Raw genomic sequence first — 27830 nt, 5'->3', positions numbered from 1 at the left:
AAAGAGTCTGTGTACCAAAGTGCATATTTTCATTATGTTTGTTATTTGATTGCATCATTCATTATCATCAAAGGCCCTTTACAACTGCTAGTAGAAGCCACGACGGGCCTTGCCCATCACCGGGACCACATGGCATGCCTTTAATTGAGCAAAAGCGTAGACGTTTGAAAGATCAGTGAGTCCATGCAGCCCCCTGTGAGGTAAGTGTTGGATTATGCTCAGCCGCCCTAAAACACTGAAATGGGCTCTGGCTCCCAGCCCAGCCTTCCTTCTGCTCTGGGCAGTGAAGCTCAGGGCTCAGTTACTCCCTGCCCAGCGCTGAGCCCTGGCCAGCTGCCCCTCTCACCACTTCTCCTTTCATTTTCACTTCAGTTCTGAGAAGAGGGCATAGTTTTAACCAACAGTTCATCCCAAGCCTGGTCCTGGGTGACGGAGGCCCATCAGGATCCTGCAAAGTGGGGCAGGGAACCCCGGTCCAGGACCTGAGGTTTTCTCCTGAGTGAACACTTGAAGGCCCCCTGTGTGAACTGGCTCTAAATCATGTTTTTCCCCAGCATCAGCTGGCCCATGAAGTGGGGTATGTGCAGTTGGTGCTGTTGGGAGTTTCATCTTGTAGGTCCTTATGGGTTGACACAGGACACCCCCTGCCTGTTCCCAAAGGCTCTCTCCTCCCCCTTGTGATGATCTCAGACCCAGTCCTGGTCTATTTTCCCACCTTGTGAACAAGGCTGACCCAAGGATGTAACTCAGGGACCCCTTTGCCCTGGCCCAGGGACAGGCCTCTGTGGTCAGCCCCTGACCTACCCTCCACTCACAGTGATCAAGAAGCCCACAGCCCCACCACACCTCCAGGCTCTCCAAAAAAGGGAAAAACAGAGCAGAAGCCTATAGGATCCTCCTAGGGGGCACTCTCTCTGGCACCTCCCAAGCAGAATTCACCAGTGTTTTGTCCTCACTGTCTCCAGTGGGCATGGACTGTGACAAGGTCTAATGTGTGAACTTCCCCAAAGGCAGGGCCACATCCTCCTTCCTATGCCACCCCCATATTAGCAATGAATTTACAAGGATTTGGGAATTTTAAAAAATTAAGTTCATGATTAAAATATTTTTAAAATATGCACATTCTGATTTTCAGAACAGCATACTCGAAACTCCCTGCCCAAATCTTGAAGCCATCCCAGGGCAGCTTAGTTCAATAGTCCCTCCGGGTAGCCAAGTCAGCACACAGGAAGGGACCTGGCATTCCACAGACTCTTTCTGAGCCAGGATCACCTTCGTATTTACCGCCAGAAGCTGGATAGTTTGGAGGTATTAAGACCTCGCTCTATAAATGGATGTGTCTTCTGAGCATCTCTATAAAACTTCGGAAAAGAGCGCTAGAGTAGAAAATGTGGATTTACACCATAAGGAGGGACCAGAGGAAGTAGCCAAGGAGAGTTGTCACTACGAGGCTCCTCCAGGAGAGAGACAATAGGTCACCAGCATCAGCCCAGGCTTCCCATAAGAGCCCGAGAGGTGGCAGGGCCACCAGGATTGAAGGAAGTGCTAGATGTTGTCACCTCAAGTTTACACCATGTTATACGTCAATCATATCTTGGGGAAAGCCAGGGAGAAGTGGAACTTCCTTGCAAGAGAAAAAGACTGTTGGCAAGAATCCATGTAGCAGAGATGGAGAATCACGGAGCCCATGCTTTGGGTTCATGCTGTAAGTGGCTTGACAAGATGGTGACAGTGACTTGTGTCATTTATTTCATTAATGAATTTCTTTACACACTCAGTTTTTAAATAAATTATTTATTTACTGTTGACTTTAATATTATCTGTGAAAAAAAAAAAGAAAGAAAGACCGACATGGCTGGCTCTTCTTTCAAACTATGAGAATGTATCTCTTGCTTTTGAAAATTATCTGTGAGGAAATCCGTTTTGACATGTTTTCAGTGACCCATCACTTTTCGGGAATCTGTGCCAAAAATGGTTGCAAACCCAGAGCTTCACCTAGTTCCAGGTACACAGCAAGTGCTCAATTAATGTTGGTGGAGGGAAGGGCTGAATGGATCTTTTTATTCCTGGCACCCAAGTATACATCCCAGACCCGGGCCTAACATGCATGGGGAGGTGGGGAAAAGGTGGACTTTCCCCTGGGGCTGAGTGGGGAGGCCAAGGATCTGGGCTCTGGGGTGGAAGAGTCTGTCCTAGCCCAGGCCCCTGTGGCCCCAGCACTGGGTGAGATTCATCGCCTTGGGTAGAGACATATTCCCTGGACACACAGCTGTTGACAACCATTAACGAACGCCAGGCAATGCCAACATCGTACCTGGAAGAAGTGACTTATGAGGCAACGTTAGGAGTCAGTCAGGCTGAGCTGTTTGTCCTTGAGCAAGTTACCCACCCTGCCACCACCATCTCTGGCCTCAGTTGCCTTATCAATAAAAGGAGGGGCTGGACAAGGGGGTTTCCACAGTCTTTCCCCGTCCAATTGTGGAGTTCTGGGTTAGAGATGCTGAGAAACGCTATGGAGCACAGGTTCATCCTGGTCCAAAGCGGAGGAGATGGAACCATCTCAAGGAAGAGGAAAGAGGCCAAGGATTTTCATACTGAGCCTTTATGCCAAGGCCACCTTGCTGTGGCCCGGCCACTTCTGGTGTGGAACAGTCGAGGCCCGGGACGGAACTAACCCAGGACAGAAGCTCTGCTCCTGAGTGATCAAGCTCTGAGTGCCAAAGTCCAGGAATCCTTCTCAGCTTCTGTGTGGTGACTCAAAGCCAGCTCAGGCTGGGGATTTCCTGACCTGCCCAGGGGGTGAGAGGCAGAGGTTTCCTCCTACCAAGAAAGAAGATGTGAATCCAAGAAGTTCTGTTTTCAGTGAAGTGAAAACATCCTTCCCTTTCTCCCCCAAACCTTACTGGAGGAGGTCACAGGGCAGAGGTTCTGACCCCCTCCCAAGCCTCCAGCCACTCCTAGGGGCGTTGGGGAGAAGAGAAGAAAAGCTGAACCCATAACGCAGAGGCGTTTTCAAGCTTCAGAATGGTTTGGGATTTGTGGAGTCACCAATGTTGTTGTATGGAGATTTCTGGCAATCCTGTGAGGTCAGCTCAGAATAGCACCTGCATTTTATGGGTGAGAGGCCTGAGGTTCCAGGGAGGGGAAACCACCTGCCCAAGGTCACATGGCAGGTGCAGGTGCTGCTCCGGGAGGAAGGCGGAGACCACCATGCAGCTAGCTGCCTTCAAGGGAGACTCAGTTTCTGTCCTGTCACTGCTTGGTGCCCAGAATCCACCTGCCCCTCATGGAGAGACTTCCAGCATCTCCTCCTTGAAATCCATCCTGTCCTGCTCCTGGCTCTCTGGCTGTTCCAGGTGGCTGCCCTTGTCCTGGCTGACCTTCCTGGGTGTCTTCAGAAATCTGGAATATTCAGGCCCCAGCTGCAAATCAGCCCCTGCCCCAGCCGCTGGGGGCTTCCAGCCCACCCAACCACTGCTTCCCCTTTCCTCCTCAGCCCCTAGGCTACTCACCTGAATAGCAGTTTCTGCCCAGGTTCTTTCTTAATGATGTTCAGCTTATAGTAGTGGCGCAAGGCACGTGACATCTTCTCATAGGTCATGTTCACCCGGTTCTAGAAGGCAAAGCAGTCCCACATCATCCTTCGCTCCCCACCCCACTCCCTCCGGGCCTCAGTTTCCACACCTGGAATGGAGCAGGTTGGGGGCACTTGGGTGGCTCAGTAGGTTAATCATCCGACTTTTGATTTTGGCTCAGGTCATGCTCTCAGGGCAGTGAGATTGGCCTCAGGCTCCATGCTCAGCGGAAAGTCTGCTTGAGATTCTTCCTCCCTCCCTGTATCCCTCCCCCTGCTCACATTCTCTCTCTCTCAAAAAAAAATGTCTGTCTCTGTCTCCTTGCCTCTATCCTCCACCTCCCACCCTACCCCATTTCCTTTTTTTTTTTTTTTAAAAAAAAAAAGGAAGAAAGAAAGAAAGAAACAGGTTGAACCAGATGGTTTCTTAACCCCCCGGAACCAGAGTTCTGTGAGGGCTTATGAGAGCTCTCTTGAGTTTGGAAGAAGACAGGCAGGGGAAGGTTGGAGGAGAAATAATCAGTACTACCTACAGGGCTGAGGACCACAGGGCAAGAATGAATCACATGTTGCTTTTGTTTATTTATGTTTTAAGATTTTATTTATTTATTTGAGAGAGAAAGAGAGCACAAGCAGCAGACAGAGGGAGAGGGAGAAGCAGGCTCACCACTGGGCAGGGAACCTGATGCAGGGCTCAATCTCAGGACCCTAAGATCATGACCTGAGCCGAAGGCAAACATTTAACCGACTGAGCCGTCCAGGCACCCTTCATATGTTGCTTCCAAATAGCAAATGTCACAAGTAGTAATATATATATATATCCTTGCTACCTGCCCCCCAAGTGAAGGGTGTTGGCTCTCTCTCTCTCTCTCTCTCTCTCTCTCTCTCTCTATATATATATATATATATATATATATATATATATATATATATTTAGTTGGAAATGCAGTCAGAGAGACAGAATGGTAAGGGAAACACAATGGTAGGGGTAGCTCGCCATGGGCTGCATGACTTTAGCCAAGTCATTTTATTTTTCTCTGAGGTGTGGGCACTGCAGAGTAAGGCAACGAGGCTGGGCTTTAGTGTCAACGTAAGCCCCAGCTCCACCATGTGGCAGTTTCGTGGCCTTGGATAAATCTCTTCACCTCTCTGCATCTGTTTCCCCAGCTATAAAATGAAGATGAGAGCACCCATCTCACAGGTTTATTGTGAGGATTAAATTAGCTAATCCATGGGAGCACTTGGCACAGCACTTGGCATGGGGTATATATGCTCATTAAATGGAATCGCTGCTCCCTGGGCCGCAGTTCCCCTCCCTATACTAGAAGGGGATTGGACCAGGTGAACACACCCAGGCTTGAGTCATCTGCATCCGTTCCAACCACCAGCACCACAGAGAGGCAACAGAAGCAGATCCTTTTGAGTGCCTGGGTGGCGCGGTTGGTTGAGTGCCTGACTCGTGGTTTCTGCTCAGGTCGTGATCTCAGAGTTCTGAGACTGAGGCCCACATGGGGCTCCTTGCTCAGCAGAGAGTTTGTTTCTCTTCTCCCTCTCCCTCTGCCCCTCCCCTCACCATAAATAAATATATAAATCTTTAAAATAGAGTGGAGGCAGAGGCACACACTCTGTGTTCAAGTCCATGCTCCGCCACCTACTGGCTGCAAACTCTTGGACAAACTACTTTGTGTGCTTCTGTTTCCCCTCTGGTGTCTACTTCACGAGGTGTCCTGAGGATTAAACGAGTTAATGCAGGGAAAGCCCTCAGAGCACTGCCTGGTGATCAAACGCTATACCATTTTAGGAAACGTTATCTATTACAAATTACCATGATTGATTGCTAATAGTTTTTTTAAGACTCTTTTTATAGCTAACTGAATTTATTTATAGACAAGGACACTTGCTTTACTGTAAATCAAGAGATCGACGTCGTAGTTAAAAACTTTTAATCCCAATTCTTACTAAAATAAATAAGTAGTAGAATTTGGAGTAAACCACCTAAAATCTTCTGGCAGATGCCCTTTTAGGTTATGGGCATTCCTCACATTGGGAATGCAGACCTCAGTGGTTAACAGGCTTTCCCAGCCCTGATACCCAATGCTCCCACACAGCCTGAGACCTGAATCTCTACCCCAGCTCCCCCACCCCATCCCGGGAAACTGGTTTCCTCACCTGGCCTAATTACCCCACAGCATATGCAGTGTAATTCATGTAAAAATGCTTTGAGAGTCTCAAGAACTAAGCAAAAGTGGGTTTAAGTGAGTAGAAGGGCAAGATTCCCGAGTTTTGGGGACAGTCCCCATCCTCAAGAAGTAACTTCTTGTCCCTTAGGATCTCCCAGAATAAAATGATCCCAATACTTCTGGAACTGCTGGTGAAGCCCCTCACCCCCACCTCTGTCAGTTGAGAACTGTCCCCTAGTGCTGAGGGGTCCACTCTGAACTCCTGCTCTGTCTTCTTCTGGACATGTGGAGGCCAGCCCACATGCTAGCTGAGGTTTACCTTATGGTTTCCCCAGAGTCTGGCAAGCCCATTTGGATCCACAACTCTGAAGATCTTGGCGTTCTTATCTTCCCATCTGATGTAGGGCTCATACCTGGTGTCACAGAGCAGCTGGTACACATAATCCCACAGCAGCCGGCAGTCTAAGATGGAGCACAGCCGTTTGCGGGGGCTCATGGACTCATTTATTCACCCTAACTCTAGGAAGTGCCCCCCTTAAATAAATATATAAATCTTTATCCACAGCGAGATATGACGAAACGAGCCCAGAGAGGTATGGACATATCCGAGTCACTAATCTCCTGAGTGACACACAGATTGAAAAGACTAACTCAGCTCTGCAAACATGAGAGCCCTTCACTTGGGGGGCAGGTAGCAAGGGCAGGCAGTGGGGATGCTGGATGGCGGCCAGTGGCCTGCACTGCTTCCAGATCCCTCTCTGCCCTTTGCCCTATTCTCTGTTAAATCAGGATTGTTAAATCCATCCTGTCAAGTCCTTTAGTGAGAAGCTTGAGAAAATCAAATCATCATGGAGGGCAAGTGGCCAAGGGAGCCTGGGAGCAAGAGCTTAAGGCCTCCTACCTGGGCCACCTGGCTGGGTCATTTCGGGCAGATTACCTAACCTCTTCTGAGCCACAGTATCTTTGTAGGGGATGATATGAGGCTTGAGTAACATAATAAACCCAAAAGCCCTTAGCACTGTGCCTGGTACGGAGTAAGTGCTCAGAGAATACTAAGCATTATTATTAAAAAGATCAAATGCTTGTGCTTCAGTGATTCCCAGGCATTTCCAACCCAGAAGCCAGGCTTAGTGGTGTCTTAGGACAAATGTTATTGCCCTAGCATGGCTCAAAATTATGCTTTGGAAAGGCAGGCAGGGGGTACCTGGGTGGCTCAGCGGTTGAGCGTCTGCCTTTGGCTCAGATCATGATCCCGGGGTCCGGGGATCAAGTCCTACATCAGGCTCCCTGCATGGAGCCTGATTCTCCCTCTGCCTGTGTCTCTGCCTCTCTCTCTGTGTCTCTCAAGAATAAATAAATAAAATCTTGTAAAAAAAGAAAGAGAGAGAGAGAGAGAAAGGCAGTTTATCTGTCAGTTTTTCTGGTGGCCTGTTAGTCAACACTTTAACAATGAATGTAGAGTGGAAGTGTGTTGCCTGCTTAGAGCTCAGGCTCTGGAGCCAGACTGCCTGGGTTCATGCCCCAGCTCTGGCACTTAATGCTGTGTGATTGATCCTGGGGGAGTCACTTAAGTTCTCTGTGCCTCATTTTCCTTCCTATAAAATGGAGCTAATACTAACCTCAAAAAGCTGGTGTGGGATTAAGTAAAGTTCTCAGAACCATGCCGGATACACAGTAAGCACCCAATTGTTGAAAAATAAATAAATAAAAATTTAAAGGGAAGAATACTCCATGCCAATCTCACTATCTGACTGTGACTAGTTTAACTGTCCCTGCCCTATTGTGGCCAGATTATGGCAAGCACATGGGACAGTCACCCTAAACTCTTCTAAAAGCTCAGCACAGACGCCATTCCTCAGCTCAAAACAAACCTCTGCCCTGCCACCCCCCACCCTCTAGACTTGGCCTCAGCCTACCTCCCAGGGGCACACAGCCTCCTACTCACCAGAGATCCTGCCATCAATGGGGGCCTGTGGCATCGTGGGGGAGGAGCAGTCTCCTTCAGCCTTGCAGCCCAGCTCCGCACGGTGAAATACATCGAGGGACTCCTCCCTGCCAAAGGGCCTCTTAGCCAGGGGGCTCAAGAAGCTGGCAGGCCCCAGGTGTGATGGCTGCTGCAGGAGATCCCTTTGGGGGGCCAACTGAGGGGGCCCGGTCCCCTCTGCAAGCAGATAAGCACCAATTGATTCTGTGGGAAGAATCCTGAGCCTCCCCCAGCTCAGACCCCTCAATGCCATGCCTGGGAGCCCCGTGAGGCAGCACTCCCAATGCTCTTCTTCCATCTGGTCCCCAGGTGGAAGGTCAAGGAGACATAGGGTCCCTGAGCTCTGGCACAGGTGAGGGCCAGACAGCACAGGGGCCAACCTCAGCTCCGAGACAAGTAACTTAATCTCTCAAACCCACCCCTTGCAAAGCCAAGGGGTGACAGAACCAGGTCCAGAATTCAGGTGCCTTGTATCTTAGCCCTGTATCCTCTCCATCCACCCAACAAATATTTATTAAGAACTTTCTGTGAGCCAGGCATTGTTCTAAAGCATGTGGGGGACATATCACTGAACCCAAAAAAGGCCCCTTCCCTCATGGAGCTTATATTATAGTGGGGGGGTAAGGGGGTTGCAAATGGAGAGAATGTGTAAAATAAAAAAGGAAATCGTATACAATATGAGGGGGGTGAGAATAAAGCACTGTAAGGCAGATAGGGAATCCTGGGAAAGACAGGTACATGATGGTAAGGGAAGGTCTCACTAAAGTGTTAACATCTAGTAGACATCTAAAGGAAAGAGAGGAGTGAGCTATGTGAGAATCTAGAAGAGGGAATGCCAGGCAGAGGGAGCAGCAAGAGCAAAGGCCCTGAGGCAGGAATGTGTCTGGCTTATTCAATGACCATGGAGGCTGTTGTAGCTAGAGCAGCATGAGCAAGGGGGAGAGGGGTGGGAGAGGACAGCAGAAGGCAGGAGTCATTATAAGGACTGTGGCTGGGCGGCCCAGGTGGCTCAGCGGTTTAGCGCCACCTTCAGCCCAGGGTGTGATCCTGGAGACTCAGAATCGAGTCCCCCGTCAGTCTCCCTGTATGGAGCCTGCTTCTCCCTCTGCCTGTGTCTCTGCCTCTCTCTCTCTCTCTCTGTGTGTGTCTCTCATGAATAAATAAATAAAATCTTTAAAAAAAAAATAAGGACTGTGGCTTTGACTCTGAGTTTGATGGGAGCCATTGGAAGATTTTGAGCAGAGAAGTGACATGATCTGATTTATGAATCTCTCTGGCTACTCTATTGTGAATAGATCATAGGAGATCAAGAGTGAAAACAAGGACATCAGTGAAGAGATTCTCTAGAAATGATGAGGGCTGGGCCATGGGCAGCAATAGAGGTGTGTGAAATGATTGAGTTCTGGATAGATTATGAGGGTAGAGTCCACTGGTCATGTTGATGGTTGGGATTTAAGTGGGAAAAAAAAGAAAGCAAGCAGAGGTGACATCCAACATTTTGGCCAGAGCAATCAGGAAGATGATGTTGCAGTCTGCTGAGATGAGGAATCCCAGAAGAGGAGTAGAGTTGTGGGGAGAGAGGTGGGACACATGTTTGCTTTAGGAGCTCTTAGGGTTGAAATGCCCATTAGACATCCCAGGGAAGGTATCGGGTAGGCAATGTGGGGTGTGAAAGTCTAGAATTTGCAGAGGTATGGGCATATGTAGGGGTCATCGGTACTAGATGGTATTTAACACTCTAGGTCTGAGTGCAGATAGAGAAGAGGCCCCTTGAGCCATGGGGTACTCCAACATTTAGAAGAAGGAGAGAAAAAGAAAAGCCAGGAAACTGAGGAGTGACCATGGGGTGTTCTGGAAGTCAAGGGAAGAGTTTGAGGGGAGGGGGGATGATCATTGAAGGCCATGAGAGGTGACAGTGAACAAGTATTCACTTGGTGGACAGGGACATCCCCACATTCAGGTTTCTAGAAAAGAGTTTCCACAAAGAGATCAGGAGGAGAGGGAATAGGGACACCAGACAACAATGTTTTGCTAGAGAGGAGTGCAGAGAAATGGGGAGATGGGTGGTCTCAGGAGACCTACAGGGGCCAGGGGTGATGGCTTAGGAGGCAGGGCAGAGGGGAGCTGGGAGCCCAGCCCACACAGCTGCCTCTTCCTTTGCCTGGAAGAATCCCTGTTCTTCCAATGAAGCCAACTTGGGGTAGGGTCCCAGAGCTCTGAGAGGAGCCTCCTCACCTTTCAGGAGGCAAGGGTAGTGCTGAGTGGGCATCTTCTGCCTGAAGGCCCCTCCAAAAAAGGGCCCACACACCAGGGCTTGCCTCTGGGTCTTGATGTACTGGAGCAGCTCATACAGGACGTCCCCTAGGGGTGAAGGCAAGAAGCAGGTCGGTCACCTGCCTCTTGGGTGAGGTCTGGGATCATTTACAAGCTTCATGCTGATGAGATGAGATGAGAGGCAGCAGAGTGGAAAGGGGTAGGGGAGACAAGAGCTGTGGGGAAGGCAAGGGGAAGTGACAGTAGGACAGAGCTCTGGGGCTCTGCAAACAACACCCAGATTCCTTTGCTGCAGCCTGCTTTTGTGAGGAACCACTAGGCAAACATTTATGGAAAAGGGGATGTCTGCCATGCTGGAAGCTGAGAATGCTCCTCCAACCAACACGTCCATCTCCCTCCAGCTTCCTCCCTGGGCCTACCTGGGTTTTCATCAGAATGTTTTAGAGGGAATCCAGTGAGTTTCTCTGACCTGAACCAGGTGCACGAAGCCGGAAGTCATCCTTGGTGAGGATGCAGAGGGCTCGGCCATTCATCTCAAATCCGTGCTCCCCAGTGCGCTCCAGAGAGTACTCCTGCTCTGCCCAACGCAGCCAATGCAGTACGTCCTCCCTGCTCCAGAGTGCCGGCTGGATGCCTGCAACCAGAGGGACAGGGACTGAGAGAGAGCACAGGGTGGGGACAGGAGCTCTCCCCTCAACAATCACTCATCCTTCCATTTCAGGCCCTCTCTGGAATGTCACCTCCTCCAAGAAGCCCACTCAGAACGCTACATCTGAGCAGATGCTCCTTTGTCACCAGGTCCTGTTCTTTTACTTCCTGGTACCTTACTTTCCTCGTCATTGCACTTGATATGGTCATATGTTTAAGTTAATCATTATCTATGCATTTTGTATGTGTTCACTTATTTTACTTTGGGTACCCCCTCCCCCTGGCCTGTTTTCCAACTATTAAGTCAACAAATATTTACTGAGGAACTATTATATGCCAGGCACCAGGCTGGATGTGCTAGGGCACCTTGTTCTATGTATTCAGCACCCAGGACAGCGACCGGACCACAGGAGGCGCTCCACAGACATGTGTTGAGTGATGGCATGTATGATTAGACGTGAAGAAAGGGTGTTACTGTGACTGTTTCCCCAATAAGGAAGCTGAGGCTCCCAGAGGCTAAATGACTAGCCCCGGGTTACACAGGTAACACGAGGTAGAGCCAGGCCCAGAATCCAGGTCTGTCTGGCTGCCCCACTCTTCTGCTCTCTTGTACCAGCTCAGGTCTGGTTTTGCTCAGAGAGCAGCCCAAGGGACCAGGAAGTCTCCTGCACCCATTTTCAGCTTGTGTGTTCTTGCCTCTGGCAATACCCAGACAATGAGTTGCTTTCTTTTATTCCTTCTCTCTACATGTCTACACTGCCTGGGCCTATTATGCTTCTAATGCCAATTATTTGCCTCACTCATATGGGTTGCATTTAAGAGGGCCACATGACAACTTTCACAGTCCTTGGTACTCTTGCTCATAGGCCCTTTCCTTCCCTAAAAAATATTTTTAATTTTATTTTATGACTACACTGGTATAAAGACAAGTATATTGTTATGTATTAAAACATTTTCTTCTGCCTAAAAGTTTTTTTCTCCTAATTTTAAAGTAAATCAGAACATTTCTGTTGGCCCCTAAAAATATTGGGGCCCACAACACTGTGCCCACTGTGTTGACAACCTGGGGCTTTGCTTTGTGTGGTGCTTCTCCTCTCAAGAGCATTTCACCCCTGCCAGGATCCTGGCCACGTAACAGTGGAAGGAGCTCAGGGTTCATCAGGGCTGGTATGATAGGTAGAAAGCTGAGGCAGGGGAGATACCTGTCCATGGCCATATCTTGGCAGTGACAAAGATGGTGTCAACCTGTGACTACTTTGGTCCCAAATCAGCACAAAAGATAAAACTCATTTTCAAGTTTATGAAAGAAAGAAAGAAAGAAAGAAAGAAAGAAAGAAAGAAAGAAAGAAAGAACGAAAGAAAGAAAGGAAAGAAAGAAAGAAAGAAAGAAAGAAAAGAAAAGAAAAGAAAAGAAAAGAAAAGAAAAGAAAAGAAAAGAAAAGGTGCACTATCCACTTATTCATCAATTCAGCCAATATCCCAGGCAAAGTGAGGCTGGCAGGAGGGAGGTAACCAATGACTATGTAATGAAATCCTGCTCAGTCATGCAGAGGGAAAGAGCCCTGAGCTACAAACACAGAAAGCAGGGCAACACAGCCCAGCATGGGAGGAAGGAGAGGCTCCTTACTTTAGTTTGGGACTGAAGAATGAATAATAAAGAAGAAATTTCTGAAACTGACCGAAAAATTATTTAAGAGGAAAAAAAAAAAACAGATGTGGCAACTGGCCTTCATGGTACTACATACCACAAAGCCACGTAATCAAGATCTGACGCTATTACCTGAGACTCACAAGTATCATTGGAAAAGAAGGAGCCCGAAAGTGTGAGGTGGGGTTTTAATTCAGTGGTAAAGGATAGTGAATTTAAGCTATGGTAAAAACCACATTGGTTGTCCACCTGGAAAAAAATATATCTGGACCTTTACCTGTCACCATTCACAAAAATCAGTTCCAAATGGGATTAAGCCTTAATATATAGAATAATAGAAACTCAATAGAAGTGGGAGCACCTGGGTGACTCAATCAGTTAAGCATCTGCCTTCAGCTCAGGTCATAATCTCAGCTTCCTGGGATCGAGCCCCAAGTCGGGCTCCCTGCTCAGTGAGGAGACTGCTTCTCCCTCCCCCTCTGCCTGCCACTCTCCTCACTCGTCCACCCTCTCTCTGTCAAACAAATAAATGAAATCTTAAAAAAAGAAAAAAGAAAAAAGAAGTGGAAATAGGGGGAGTACTTGACGGCTTACTTGGAGGAGCATGCAACTTATATCTCAGGGTTGTGAGTTCGAGCCCCATGCTGAGCATAGAGATTGCTTAAAAATAAAATATTTAAAAAGCGGGAATAGGAAACCCACATGCATTAAACAAGGATGGGGGGAACCTCAAACCTCAACCATGACAGTAAACTCAGAGGCTATAACATATGTAGAGGATGCACTTGACTACATTAAGTTTTGTATGTGTGTGTATACCATAAATGAAACTAAAAGAGAGCAGAATAAAGGAAAATAATTTGCAACGTAGATGACAAATAAAGGATGAATGTCTATCATAAATGAAGAGCACCTTTAAATTGATTTTTTTTTTTAAGACAAAACATCTTACCAGGAATTCAGGTGGAGCAATCAGCCTTGGCACTTCTGACACTTTGCACCTGATAATTCCTTGCTGTGGGGGCTATCCTGAGCTTTGTGGAATGTTCAGCAGGATCCCTGGCCCCTGCCCACTAGATGTCAGCAGCAAACACACACACACACACACACACACACACACACACACACTGAGATGTGACAACCAAAAATGTCTGCAGACACTGGGCAGCCCTGGTGGCTCAGCGGTTTAGCACCGCCTTTGGCATGGGGTGTGATCCTGGAGACTCGGGATTGAGTCCCACATCAGGCTCCCTGCATGGAGCCTGCTTCTCTCTCTGCCTGTGTCTCTGCATCTCTCTCTCTGTCATGAATAAATAAATAAAAACTTTTTAAAAAATGTCTGCAGACATTGCCTCGTATCCCCAAAGGAGAGGAGAAAAATTGCTTCTACTTGAGAACCTCTACAGTAGAACAATACACTAATAAAGATGTGCCAAGACATGACACTTCACAGTCAGGGACAGGCATAATCAGAGAAGAATGAGATATCATTTTAATGATAACATCTGCACCTGACAGGAATGCAGGGGAAAGGATGCCTTGCTGGTGGAAATAGGAATTTAGAGCCTCCATGAGAGATCAGTCCAGTAATCACAGGAGTGACTGAGACACAAAAGCTGAGTGGTATGAAAGCTGGAAGCCACCTGATAGTAAGATTCAGGAGTATCAGGGGCAGGCCCATCAGCCAGCCAGGGCTTCTGGGGCTCTGGGAGCCCACTGGCCATTGCATTTTTGCGGGATTGCCTATTTCATGATATTTGAGGCTGTCAGCATGAAAATTCAAAACTATGTTCCAGAGTCAGAGGAAAACATGGTCCTGTGTTTGGCCAGAGTGAGGGGATGGAATCTACCCCCTCCAGCTGTCCTGCTTCCAGAGAAACACTAAAACTACAGAAAGAGGAGGAAACCATGAACTTGGCAGATAGTATCAACCACAGATGTGGTCCTGCTACCAGGTCCGGAGACAGGGGCATGGGATTCCCCAAGCCATCTGTGACTGACTCTAAGGTCACACAGTAGTACCTGAAAGTGAAGCCAGTCGTCACTCCGGAGTGAAATTTGGTTTTTCTTTCATTATCTCTTCTTCTCTCCTACCCTCATTTTTCATCCCTCTGCTGTCAAAACCTCCAGTCCAATAAATACAGAAAAAGGACCTTCCGGTTCCTTGTGTCCTCAAAGAATACTAGGGTCACAAAAGGCTTTCCAATAGGATTTGAGCCCCCAGGGAAGGACCAAGTTCCAAGCAGTGGCTCAGCCATCTGGTTCTGGGCCAAACCTCCAGCCCCAGGGTCTGGGTCCCAGCTCAACCCCTTACTAGCCAAATCACCTACAAGCTGTTCTTAGCCTCAATCCCCCCACCCCTGTAAAATAGGATAAAATTTCACTGCTTGGGTGGGCTGCTGGGCTGTGTGAGGGGCAGGATGGTGGAGGGGTTAGGGACCCAGGCTACATACTGTATCATTCAGCATCTCACCCCTACGTAAAGACCCAAGAGACATGGTGGGAATGCATCCACCAGAAGACATATATGCGAATGTCCACAGTGTCAGTTCATAATAGAAAAGTATGGAAACATTCCAAATATCCATCAGCCAGAGGAGGGACAATCAAATTGTGATGCGTCCACGCAATGGAATGCTGCCTGGCCATTAAACAGAGAGTATAAGGCACTGCTTATCCATGACACATGGATTAAAGTTTACTGATATATTGAAGGAAAGAAGCCAGACGTAAACATGTAATCAAGAACAGATGCTAATCTAGGGGGAGAAATCAGAGCAGTGGTTGCCCTTTGTGGGACCGGGGAGAGGAGCAGGGGAACTTCCTGGGACACTGGAAAAGGTCTAGTTCCCGATCTCACTGATGGCTCACAGGTGTATCCAAACATAAACATTTGTAGACTCAAGATCTGTACACATAACTTTATGTAAATTATACCTAAAAGAAAAGGAGAATCATACAACAAAAAGGATCAATGATGTTGCCAGACCAGCTGAAAACTGGCAAAACAACTATGCTTCAGTGTCCTCACCAGCACATCGAGGGTGGTGACGAATACAGAACTAGCAACATGGGACTGTCATGAGGATTCTACAAGATCACCAATTTAAAGACCAGGGTCTGGCACGTGGTATGTGCTTTCCAAGACAAGTGGAACATTGTCTTGACATTAGCTGAGGTGACACAAGTAAAATGGTTGGCAGGACTCAGCCATGAGTCTTACATGAGTCTCGTTAGCAATTGCTGACGAGCATTATCTAAGGTGTCCACTACCCCCCCACCCCCCCACACACAATGTCTTCCTGACCTCATTACTGGGATGAACCTAAACTGAGTCTCCCCTTACCAGTCTAACCACCTTTCAGGGGATTTACCTGCAAACCAACCCATGCTTTTCCCTCTCTTGGATGTGATCCACCGTATTTTCAGTTCCTCACATCCCCTCACCCCTGTAAAATGGGATAAAATGGAGTCTCAAGACTCCAGCTGATACCACCTTACTCTCCCTGCCCCAACTACATCCTTACTGGGGATTTCCAGCTTGGCTGGTTCCTGATTCCTGGGACAGATCTGGACAGAGCCCCCAGCTGGGAAAGCTGGAGGGTTCATGTATCTTCCTGAAGAGTCAGCACTGCCTCCCACCCACCCCTAGAGCAGGGCAGGACTCAAGGGCTACCCCCCCCCTTCCTGGGCCACATTATCCTCTGCTGTGCTTATTACCGGGCATCCTGCTTCTTTATGCAGTCACGGCATCCCTCGCTAGAATGTCAGCTCCATGACCACAGACTTTGCCAGTCTCGGTCACTGCTGTCTCTCCAGCACCTACAGCAATGCCCAGCACACAGGAGATGCTCAATAAATATAAATTGCTTAAATGAGTGAGCTGAAGGACTTCTAGGCATCCTGACCAACTCCCAGTCCCACCCCAACCAGGTCTCTTTTCTCATAGCATCCCTTTCACTCTCTTGCTCAAGAAACTGACATGGCTCCCAACAATCAACCCCAGCAAGTCAAAAACCCTCTGTCTTACAATAGCCAAACTGTGGAAGGAGCCTTGGTGTCCATCGAAAGATGAATGGATAAAGAAGATGTGGTTTATGTATACAATGGAATATTACTCAGCAATTAGAAACGACAAATACCCACCATTTGCTTCAACGTGGATGGAACTGGAGGGTATTATGCTGAGTGAAATAAGTCAATCGGAGAAGGACAAACAGTGTATGTTCTCATTCATTTGGGGAATATGAATAATAGTGAAAGGGAATATAAAGGAAGGGAAAAGAAATGTTGGGAAATATCAGGAAGGGAGACAGAACATAAAGACTCCTAACTCGGGGAAACGAACTAGGGGGGGGTGGAAGGGGAGGAGGGCGGGTGTTGGAGGGGAATGGGTGACGGGCACTGAGGTGGACACTTGATGGGATGAGCACTGGGTGTTTTTCTGTATGTTGGTAAATTGAACACCAATAAAAATTAATTAAAAAAAAAAAAAACCCTCTGTCTTGATTTCCAGACTCCCTCCAGCTGCCCCTCCCCATGTGACCAAAGTTATTTCCCAGCTATTCCTTACCATACTCCTGCAGTTTGCAGGATAGAGTGACCTCCAGAACAACAGAGCTGGACCAATCATTAGCAACCAAATCAAAACTAACATCTGGTTTCTACCTTCCTGGCAGGGTTCTCAGGAGGAATGCAGGAAACTATGAAGTACTTGGCTAGTCCTCTAAAAATGAAAGCTGTCATCATCCCACAGTGGAGGCTGATGCTCAGAGTAAATGACAGCTTCAGAGTCTAACGTACCTGAGTTTGAATCCCAGCCCCCCATCTTTTTACTGATGGGTGACTATGGACAATATAATTCTTTTTTTTAAGATCGTATTTGTTTATTCATAAGAGATACACAGAGAGAGGCAGAAACATAGGCGGAGCGAGAAGCAGGCTCCCCACAGGGACCCTGGGATTACGCCCTGAGCCAAAGGCAGATGCTCAATCGCTGAGCCACCCACGTGCCCCAAGGACAAGATAATTCTCCCCACTCTAAGACCAATGTTCACATCTATAAGATGGGGATAATAAAAGAATCTATTTTCCAGGCCTGTTCAAGTGTATTTAATCAGACAGTATATACAACACACCCAGCACAATGCCTGGTCAAGAGTAACAATTCAACAAATGGTATTTATTATGATTATCAGCATCCTCATTGGTGGAGCCTGCCTGAAAACAGAGGGACTAGCTTGATTCTCTGCTCTGATGACCATAGTTTAGCAATTACCATTGTCCTTGGTTTATTGAGAGTCACTGTCCAGCAGCCTCAAATCCATCACCCCATTGTTTGCCCTGTTATCTTAGCTAATATTGCTTTTCTTGGCAATCATACTCAGCTTTATATTCACCAGACAGTGGGGCAGGGCCAGCACACACAGTTGTGTTGTGTCTTGCACAAAGCCACGTTAAAAGGAAGGAATGGGAGGGTAGAGATAAAACCAAGGGCTTTGGCTTAGCTTCTTCCAAAAGTGAGGTTCTTTTCAATGGGCACGAAGATGCACACAGTCTAGTCCAGGCCCTGACTTGAGGGAGGAGGAAGCTCTTTGTTTCCAAATTGTTGGGTTTGGGAATCTCCCATCTGTTTGTTGTTTGCCATATTCCCTTTCATTGGCAGGTGACAAACATCATTGTCAATATTCGAAGCTTCCAGGACATGCGCTTCTAGTCTCCAGACTCCCCATTCCACCCCATTCTACCTTTGTCTTGGCACCTGCATCCATCTAACTTATTGCTTGTCATATGCCATCATCTAGGGCAAAGTTTCTCAGACCACTCTGACCTCAACTCGAAGTAAAAAAAAAAAATGCATTTTATATCACAACCCATACATATAAAGAACCCAAAGTATTTGTAAAATGTTCTATTTCATTTTTTAAAGATACTTATTTTGATCCACTAAATTGATTCCACTCCTTAGTGAATCCTGACCAAACACTTTGAAAAGCACTATTAGGACATAGCTATGTAAAATGAGGTCCTCAAATGTATTTCTAGCAGCAACAGTGTCACCCAGGAGTCTACTAGAGATATAGCTCTCTAGAAGCTATGTCCCACCCTAAAGCTACTGAATCAAAATCTGTGTATCTAGCAAGGCTCGCAGGAGTCTCATTTGCATGTGAAAAATTGAGCCACCCTGGTCCAGGAGAGCAGGAAGCTATGCTCTGTTAGAATTGTATATATGAAAATGAGTGCCCAGAGGTTCTGTATAGGTGAAAGATATGAACTTGAACAGCAACACGAACATCTGTTAGAGTTCCCCCAAGGGCCTCTTCCCTTGTTTTATACTGCCAGGGAGTTGCAGGGATGTGTCATCCCTCTGCCTTTGACATTTGAAAATTGGACAGGGTGTGCTTTGTGGTCTCTTCCCATGGCTTACTCACAACTAGGAGCTTTGAAAGTCAATTTCAAAATGCAGAAATCACAGTTCTTCTCTATCCAGCAGTGGGAAGTTGACAGAGTTTTTTTCCCCAGGGAATAAGCTCCAGCAAAATGCAAAGACATGGGACCAAGGACTAAGAGTCCGAGGTGTGAGGCCCTATCTGGCCATTAGCTGCAAGATGACTTTCTCACATGGCATCTCAGTGTCTCTGTCATCAAATGTGGCTGTGCCAATGACCATCTCTAAACTGCCTCTTCTCAAAATCCCCTGAGCAGTCCCCTTGAGGTTGCATCATTTCCTCTCAGACTTACTCCCCAGGGACCTCCGCCCAGCCCCTGCCAGTGGTCCCTGGGCCTGTACTGTCTTCACAGCTCCTGACTCACCCTGGCTTTGAGAAAATCCTTGTGGATGCAGACTGGGGGATGGGGAAATGAATTCTCTCACTCTCCACTTCTTTTTTTTTTTTTTTTTTTTTTTTATGATAGGCACACAGTGAGAGAGAGAGGCAGAGACATAGGCAGAGGGAGAAGCAGGCTCCATGCACTGGGAGCCCAACGTGGGATTCAATCCCGGGTCCCCTTGGCTCCCCTGGACCCCTGGCAGGCACTAAACCGCTGTGCGACCCAGGGATCCCCTCACTCTCCACTTCCAAAGAGGGAGGAATCATTGTGAATCTCCTTTTGTGAGTGCAGGACACAGTGCTGGAGCCTCGTGGATCCAGCCCCTCAGTCCCAGCCTACTTTCCGTCACTAGACAGGAAAGTCATCTTTGGAGTGAACTCTGCACTGCTCTAATGAACATCTTTGTTTGTCAGGCAAATAGGCACGGAAATGTAAGCTCTACAGGGAAGTTGTGTGTGCTCCACTTATCACCAACTCACAAAGCTAAGCAAGATTTGTTTTGTTTATTCACCTTCCTGAGGAGGCAAATCACCCTGATGATTAGAATAGAAGCCAGAGATGGAGGAGGGAATGGGGTGGGTAATTGGGGATAAATGTCAGAGAGATGCCAGGCAATGGAAACCCAATTTCAGGAAACAGGGATGACATCACTCCAGCCATCTGAAAGGTCAATCTCTCATTAGGTGTCAGGAGTTTGCTTCTTTGGGATGTTGTTGGCATGAAAATGAGTCATTTAGTGTGCCCTATCTTTTAAGATTGTTAGATATTTACTAAAGGCCAGAACCGTGTTGCCTGAATATTTTCAGAAGTAAATATGAGTCATGAAATCTAAGATGAGAAGTATAGAAGATGCTGCTGGGGCCCTGCCCAAGGCCCTTAGCTCTCACCTCTACTCCCTGAAGGCCACTGAATGCTGAATGTCAGCACCTGACTCTGCATCTGACTTAGCCAATGCAGAGGACAATGTGGAAAGCTAAAGAGGAATGAGAAAGAAGGAATGAAGCCAAGCCAATCCCTGGCTGGGTTTGGCTCCGCTTCTCCGCAAAGGAGGGGTCCTTCCAATTTGCTGTAGAATCAAGGAAGCAGCCTCACCCCATCATGGATGGGAAGTGGGTAGATGAAGAACCTGCCTCTTTACCCCTGGGCTAGCAAGACTCAGGGGGTGCTCTCACTGTACCCCAGAAGTCCCCTCTGGGAGTGAGCTCCAGCTGCCCACAGTGCTACAATTTAAATTTCTTTTTTTTTTTTAAGATTTTATTTATTTACTTATTTATTTAGAGAGAGCACAAGTGGTGGGGGAGGAACAGAGGGAGAGGGGGAAAGAATCCCAAGCAGACTCTGGGCTGAACATGGAGCCCAACATGGGTGGGATCCCACAACCCTTAGATCATGATCTGAGCCAAAACAAAGAGTCAGACACAACCAACTGAGCCACCCAGCCACTCCTACAATTTAAATTTAAATGGAATTTCCTTCTCTCTCTCCTCCATGGGGAAGTTTTTCCGGGTCTGTTTCTGGAGAAATCTAACCAAAGGCTATAGCACTAGTACCTCAGGAGCTCTAAATAGATCAAATGACCTGCACCCTGAGTTGAGTAACAGGGAATAAGGCTGGCTGAAGAGAGGAGGACGTTCCTGTCACTAGAAATGTGCAGAAAGACCTGGGGACCATCTCAGAAGGGACCCACCAAAAGTGACCTCAAAAAATTAAAAGGCCTGCATAACTGCATTTACCAAGATGATGACTAAATTTTCTAAGTCCCTACTCCCTCTCCTGTACCCTCTTACCCAATAACCTTGAGCTAGACACCCAGAAGAAGGGAGGTGACCAAAGATTACTTGACCTTGGGCAGAACACAATCTTCTGGCCCTCAATTTCTGTAATACAAGTGAGTTACCTGAGGCAACATCTAGGGTCTCTATCAGTGTTGACATTCTAGAACTTGGTGTGCCAGTTATGGGGGCGGTCTTTGAATATGGGGGAGGCAATGGGGGGTAATCTAGAGGGCCTTGTGGAACCTGCAAAGTAGCCCGTCCCTCTCTGAGAATTGGTGTCCTCAGCTGCCATGAGATGACATCAAAGCTTCTTCTCAACAGAAACACTCAGGGTCTTCAGGTCTGTCCCCAAAGTTCCATTTTTCCTCATTGCCATGGCTTGGGTTGGGTCAGAGCCCAAATTCTATCCTCTATGTAACCATTGCCAAATATCTCCTTGGAACAGCCCTGAGCCCCAAGCTACCAGTCAGGGCAGGCATTTGGACAAAATGAAACAACAGAGATTCTTTATAGAGCTCCTTGCCCGCCTCCCCAAATCACACTGCCACTTCCTCCACCACTGCTCTGAGGTATGAGGGCATCCTTCACACTCTGTGGTTCTCTCATATCCATGAGTCCCCCTCTTATCCTCATTAAAAGAATACCAGGCTGTGGACAGCAGAGGCACTTGGGGGGTATCCAGGTCTTCCCAAGGCCTGTAAAGTCATACCCAACATTCTGCTCAATCCTGTTGGTGGCTCAAAACTCAGGTCGTGGCCAGGAAATCAGAAGGGTATGAAATCGGTGTTTCAGACACTGAGTGAGCTGAGCAAGAAGTGGCCTGGAGGTTTCACAACTCACGTCAGATGTAGCTACCCACAGCTGCCCCAAGAAGATTAAGACCTTCCACTGGCAGTCGGCTTGCTGCCTATCCCATGATTTCCATGGCTTAGGAAGTACATTTAAAAATCTCTTGGAAGATTATCAGCAGGACCAAGGTTTGGCCTTAGCATGGAGAGCCCATGTGCTCTTGAGCATGTCACTTAGCTTTTCCACCTCTCAGCTCTGGTCATTGAAATACAGACATAAATACATGAATCTACAGCCTGTTCTATGGTTATGAGTTAACTAGGACAAGAGCATTACTTAGGAAAGTGAAATAAAAAGATATGGCCAGTATACTTCCCGTGGCTCTCTTTGGGTAGATTTGATTATTCTACGTATTCTTCTTATGCTTCCCTGCCATTTCCCATTTTTTTATGATAAGCACATGCAACTTTTGTAACAATAAAAATTAAACATAATTATTTAAAAGAGAGTTCTACATACATATAGCTGTTGCTCACTGTTTAACCCTATCTGGCTTCCTCATTAGCAATATCCCCAACTCTAGACTGGGAGAGAACCCATAGCTCATTTGATCCCAGCCTTCATCTTACTAATGAGGAGACTGCCGGCCCTAACCTTTGGCCATGGCAGCTGCGCTCTCTGCAGTGAGAATTCACATTTACATCCTCTGACTTTCTCACCAAGGAAAAGTTAAATAAAACCCAGCAAAGAAATAGTAAATGGAGGGAAGGCAGTTCCTTAGGTAGGAAGTTTATGTGTCACATTTACGTCCTTTAAAAACATCAGCCTGGGGCACCTGGGTGGCTCAGTCGATTAAGTGTACAACTCTTGATTTATGCTCAGGTCATGATCTCAGGGTGGTGAGATGAAGTCCCATGTTGTAGGGCACCACACTCAGTGGGGAGTCTATTTGAGAGTCTCTCTCTCCCTTTATCCCTTCCCACCATGTTCTCTCTCTCTCTCTCTCAAATAAATAAACAAATCTTTAAAAAAAAAAAAAAAAGTCAGCCTTTTCCTCCTCTCTACTCACGGAGTCTTCCTGGCAACTTGCAGATTTCCCCTTCACCCAGCAAGTTCATTCTAGCTTCACATCTGGCCTGGGCTCCTGGGGGTGGTGTGGCTGCCTCGGGGCTCACAGAAGAGCTGGCCAATGCTCCCTCCTAGAAAGAGGAAAAACCAGGGCAGTCAAAGACAAACCTTCTTGGTGAAGGCTCAGTCATCCTTAAACGTATTAAGAACTTTTCTCAAAGGGAAAGAGCATCCATCTCTGCATCTACCTTAAAGGTAGGAACCATGTGGGGTGCCTGGGTAGTTCAGTTGCCTGGGAGTCTGCTTCTCCCTCTCCCTCTGCTCCTCCCCCCTGCTTACTCTCTCTCTCTCTCAAATAAATAAATGAGAAATTAAAAAAAAATTTTAAGGTAGGAACCATGCATGTCTTCAGCTTGATATCTTCAACATTTTGTACAGAGTAGACACTTGATAAATTTCATCTTTCTGATTCAAGTTTTCCATGCATATGCATAACCCCACCAGAAGGCTCCCCTGCCAAAATTTGACTTGTAAGATAGAAATCTGAGAGTCTAGAAATATCTACTGGGACCTTGGTGAGAGGACACAGGGGACATGAGGGGCCAGGGTAAAAAGACCTTAAGTCGTAAATAAATAAACAAGTAAATGCTGATTTTAAGGGAGAAAAAGGAAGGATAAATTTCTGAATCCCAAAATCCCTCCAAGGGAAAGCCTGTATCTTTACAATTTTATAACCAGCTCAGCCCCAGAGGTGATTTGGTTCATCCCTCAGGATGAGGGGATGAAAAAGTGACAAGATTTTGTAGAAACAGAAATAGCCTTGGGGCTTATGCCCAGCTATAGGTGCCACTCCGTGAAAAGTAAAAGTGAAACTAGTCCCAGCAAGTCATTTTCTCAAACTAGGATCTTCAAGAGCATTACATTCATCTCTTGATGTCTGAGGAGGGCAACCTGCAGTGAAAGACTGTGGATCTGGAGCTGCAAAGCAGAGGAGGGTTTAACACCTTTTGGGGTAGTTCTCACTGCATTTCTGGCTGGTATCCCCAACCCCACCCTCAACCCCCTCCAAGGCTGGTGCTATTTCCCAGGTAACCCAGCCTCTTGAGGCTGCCACCTAGGAGCGTTGGCTTGCCAAGCTGGAGAAGGGCCTAGGGTCTCACGCTTGCAGGAAAGCCCCCTGTGGACTCTTCTAGCCTCTTCCAAGCATTAGGATCAGCCAATTCTGGAGTTTTAGCTGCCTGGAAAATACCAGCCAGGGAGCTACTGAGAGTTAGAACTCTTGAGCTTCCGCATGAAAGCCAGGGGGGAGGTCTGATAAACTGTGGATATGCATCTGAATCTTCTTAGAGAGAGGAGGTGGAAAAAGGCCTTGGAGGTGGGAAGGGGACCAGCTCTGGGGCAGTTCTGAGGCTGCTGGTGAAATGTGGCACATGGAGAGGGACTGCTTGAGTGGGGGCCCCTCTGCAGTGGCGCTTTTGTCAGCTATTAGGGCCGCAGGAGCTTCCAGGGACGTCACAACTGGATGATCCAAGGGTGAGGAGGATGTAAGGAGGAGCAGAATAGAACACAGAGAGGTTCGGAAGAGAGACCGTGAGGCTGGAGGTGAGTGAGGAGGGAGGGCCGGTGAGGGATGAATGGTGAGGTTTGGGGAAATGTTGGAGAGTGAGATTCCAGGCAGGAAAAAGGTCTGATAACTTGGGTATGGAATTTGAGGTGGCGGAGAAGGGATGGGGGTGCGGAGACTCCGCGCGCTGAGGGGTTCAGCCGCCAGGCTCTTACCTGCATTACAGGTGGAGGTGGGAGAGCCGCCGGCCGGCCGTCGTGAGCGTCCCCGCCGCGGCCGCTGGGCGCTCTCGGGCCTCCTCCCCACCCAGCCCACAACGGGCCCCGGCACTGGAAGGCGAGGAGGAGGAAGCCTCTTTGGAGAAGCGCCGGGCAGTGTGCCCTCGGGTTCCCCGGACCAGCAGGCTCACAGGGCGCTCGGGTGATCGCTGTCCTTCCGGGAAACGAAAACGAAAGAGCGGGATCCGGCTCCCACTGCCGCCCGGCGGGCTCTGCCCGGGGCAGGCGCGGGCCCCGCGGGAGCGCAGCGCGGCGGGCGCGGTCCGGTCGCCGCCGGGAGGCGTCGGTCCTGCTCGCGTCCGCCCAGGACGGCCTGGCGCTGGCTCCCGGGGGCACGGGGTGAGATTCTGCGGGACCTGGGGGGCCGAGAGAACCCCTGGTCGTGGGCTCGGGACGGCCACAGACCAACTGCGTGTCACCCCTGTGTGTCTCCGCATTTGGATGGAGGGGACCTTCCCTGCTGCCCCCCGGCCGGGGGCCTCTCCTCTTAGGGATGAGTGACCCCCTGGTCTGACCCCACCCCGGCCTGCCGTTGGGCCCGCCGTGCCCCACCACCCAGGCAGAGCCCCATCATCAGAGCGGCTGTGCTAGTCCTCCCGATAGACCCTAGTGACTGTGGATCCCGGCTAGCGCCTTTTCCCGGGCCCCCGGCTCCTCCAGGCACGCCCGCACACCCGCACGAGGAACGGAGGGAAGTCTGAACCTTCGGCGGAAACTCTTGAAGGTACACATGGGGTCACAAAGAAGGCTTAGCGCTGATAGAGCGCGAGCTCCTAGGAGCTAGTAAGAACAAGGCCAAAAACCCAATAGAAAAAATGAGCAAAGGGGGATCCCTGGGTGGCGCAGCGGTTTAGTGCCTGCCCTTGGCCCAGGGCGCGATCCTGGAGACCCGGATCGAGTCCACGTCGGGCTCCCTGCGTGGAGCCGCTTCTCCCTCTGCCTGTGTCTCTGCCTCTCTCTCTCCTCTGTTTCCCATGAACAAATAAATAAATCTAAAAGAAAAAAAAAACTTTAAAACAAAATATCAAATGGCCCTGGGAACATAGAAGAAGATGCTCAGACTCACCCGTTATATCCTTTATAAGTTTTTGAGATATCATTTTTTTACCTGTTAAGTTGGCAAAAATTCAAAAGTTTAATGACATAGTCTGCTGGAGAGGCTGAGGGGAACAGAGAACACCGGGCAACCCATTTAAGGTAGTAAGGCAAGATCTGGCAAAGTTACAAATACATGTACCCTTCCCCCAGCAATCCCACTACTGGAAATGTATTCAATAAATCTACCTGCACATATCCAGAATGCACATGCTATTTATTTCAGCATGGCTGATGATTCTTTTTACATTTTTATTTATTTATGATAGTCACACACAGAGAGAGAGGCAGAGACACAGGCAGAGGGAGAAGCAGGTTCCATGCACCGGGAGCCCGACGTGGGACTCAATCCCGGGTCTCCAGGATCGCGCCCTGGGCCAAAGGCAGGCACTAAACCGCTGCACCACCCAGGGATCCCAGCATGGCTGATGATAATGATTAGAAACAATCCAGGTATCCATTAAAAGAGGCTGATGAGGGGCACCTGGGTGACTCAGTGGTTGAGTGTCTGCCTTTAGTTCAGGGCATGATCCCCAGGTCCTGGGATGGAGTCCCACATTGGGCTCCCTGCATGAGCCTGCTTCTTCCTCTGCCTGTCTCTCTGCCTCTCTGTGTGTGTGTCTCATGAATAAACAAATAAAATATGTTTTTTAAAAAAAGAGAGGAGCTAATGAAATAAATTATGGTAGATCCATTTAACAGAACACCATGCATTGTCTGAAAGAGCTCTCTGTCAGATGGCAAGCTCTCCAAGAAGCAGTACATTATAGCAGTTAAGAATCTAGATTCTAGGGATACTTGGGTGGCTCAGCAGTTGAGCTCTGCTTTCATCTCAGGGCGTGATCCTGGAGTTCAGGGATTGAGTCCCACATTGGGCTCCTTGAGGGGAGCCTGCTTCTCCCTTTGTCTATGTCTCTGCCTCTCTGTGTGTGTGTGTCTCTAATGAATAAGTAAATAAAATCTTAAAAAAAAAAAAAAGAAAAAGAAAAAAGAACCTAGATTCTGGGGGCCCCTGGATGACTCAGTTGGTTAACCCACCAACTCTTGATTCCCATTCAGGGTTGTGAGATTGAGGTTCCACTTTGGGCTCCATGCTCAGCACAGAGTTTGCTTGAGACTCTCTCTCCCTCTGCTCCTCCTCCCCCTAATAAATAAATAAATATTTTTAAAAAGAAAAAAATAACCTAGCCTGGAATTCCAGCTGTCACTTACTGGCTATGTGCCCTTATGGAAACTAGTTAACCGCTCTACTTCCTCTATCAACTGCTTTAGTTTCCTTAACAGTAAGAGCTAATAAAAATAATACCTGTCTCGTAAGGTTGCTATTAGAAGTAAATAAGTTAACATTCGTAAGACTACTGATCACCATGCTAAGCAAAAAAAAAAAAAAATCAAGGTACATAACAATGTGTACTACATACTTCCTTTTAGGGTAAATATACGTATGTGTGTTTATGTTATGTATTTGTACATAGAAACTCTAAAGGGATATGTAACAAACTATTAGACATAACTGGGATTCAGGATAGAAAATAAGACCAAGAGTTTTCATTGGAAACCTTTTTATATTGTTTTGATTTTTAACCATAGGAATAAATACCTATCAAAAGAGTAAATATAAATAAGAAAGATGTTCCAGCATTCATCCATCCATGTCAGCAAACCAAAACCTAAATAATGATGGGACTGTATAGGCATTACCTGAGACAAACTGGAAAAATGGGGACATTTTACTTTTGGAAGGACAAAGGTGATGCTACATATGATCAAAGTCTACAAAATTTTGAACCCATATGAGCAGGAATAAGTGGAATCCCTCCTTCACAAAAGAAATATGCACAGTTGGAGCACCTGGGTGGTACGTCTGGTAGGCATCCAGCTCTTGATTTCAGCTCAGGTCATGAACTCAGGGGATCATGACATCACACTCACATCCACTCCATGCTCAGCAGAGTCTGCTTGTCCCTCTTCCTCCCCCTCTGCCCCTTCCCCAGCTCTCACTTGCTCTCAAATAAATAAATAAACAAAATCTTTTTTTAAAAAAAGAAATATGCACAGGTGTTTCATGCTGAAAAAATAACAATATTTATTTCATTTTTAAATTATTAATTTTTAAATAATA

At 47.7% G+C, this 27830-nt stretch overlaps 1 protein-coding gene across 3 annotated transcripts; it reads right to left on the bottom strand.

The window, feature by feature from the left end:
* Positions 1-1809: 1809 nt before the first annotated feature.
* ETV7 (ETS variant transcription factor 7) lies at positions 1810-24682 on the bottom strand. 3 transcript variants are annotated; one of them, XM_041764489.1, is made up of 8 exons: positions 24551-24682; positions 22773-22902; positions 10482-10646; positions 9974-10099; positions 7700-7915; positions 6074-6216; positions 3513-3613; positions 1810-3402 (listed from the first exon to the last, which is right to left on the bottom strand). In XM_041764489.1, exons 1-8 carry the CDS (start codon positions 24554-24556, stop codon positions 3285-3287), a joined length of 1005 nt encoding a protein of 334 aa, XP_041620423.1. In that variant the 5' UTR covers positions 24557-24682; the 3' UTR covers positions 1810-3284. The 3 variants fall into 3 exon arrangements, with proteins under 3 accessions (XP_041620423.1, XP_041620508.1, XP_041620588.1); XM_041764574.1 differs by having other exon boundaries at positions 1810-2820; XM_041764654.1 differs by lacking the exon at positions 9974-10099.
* Positions 24683-27830: the final 3148 nt, after the last annotated feature.

This window comes from Vulpes lagopus, chromosome 1, assembly GCF_018345385.1.
Source record: "Vulpes lagopus strain Blue_001 chromosome 1, ASM1834538v1, whole genome shotgun sequence".
In the NCBI taxonomy this organism is placed as follows: Eukaryota; Metazoa; Chordata; class Mammalia; order Carnivora; family Canidae; genus Vulpes; species Vulpes lagopus.
Note: the sequence above shows the minus strand (reverse complement) of the source record. Positions and strands in the feature narration are given on the sequence as shown.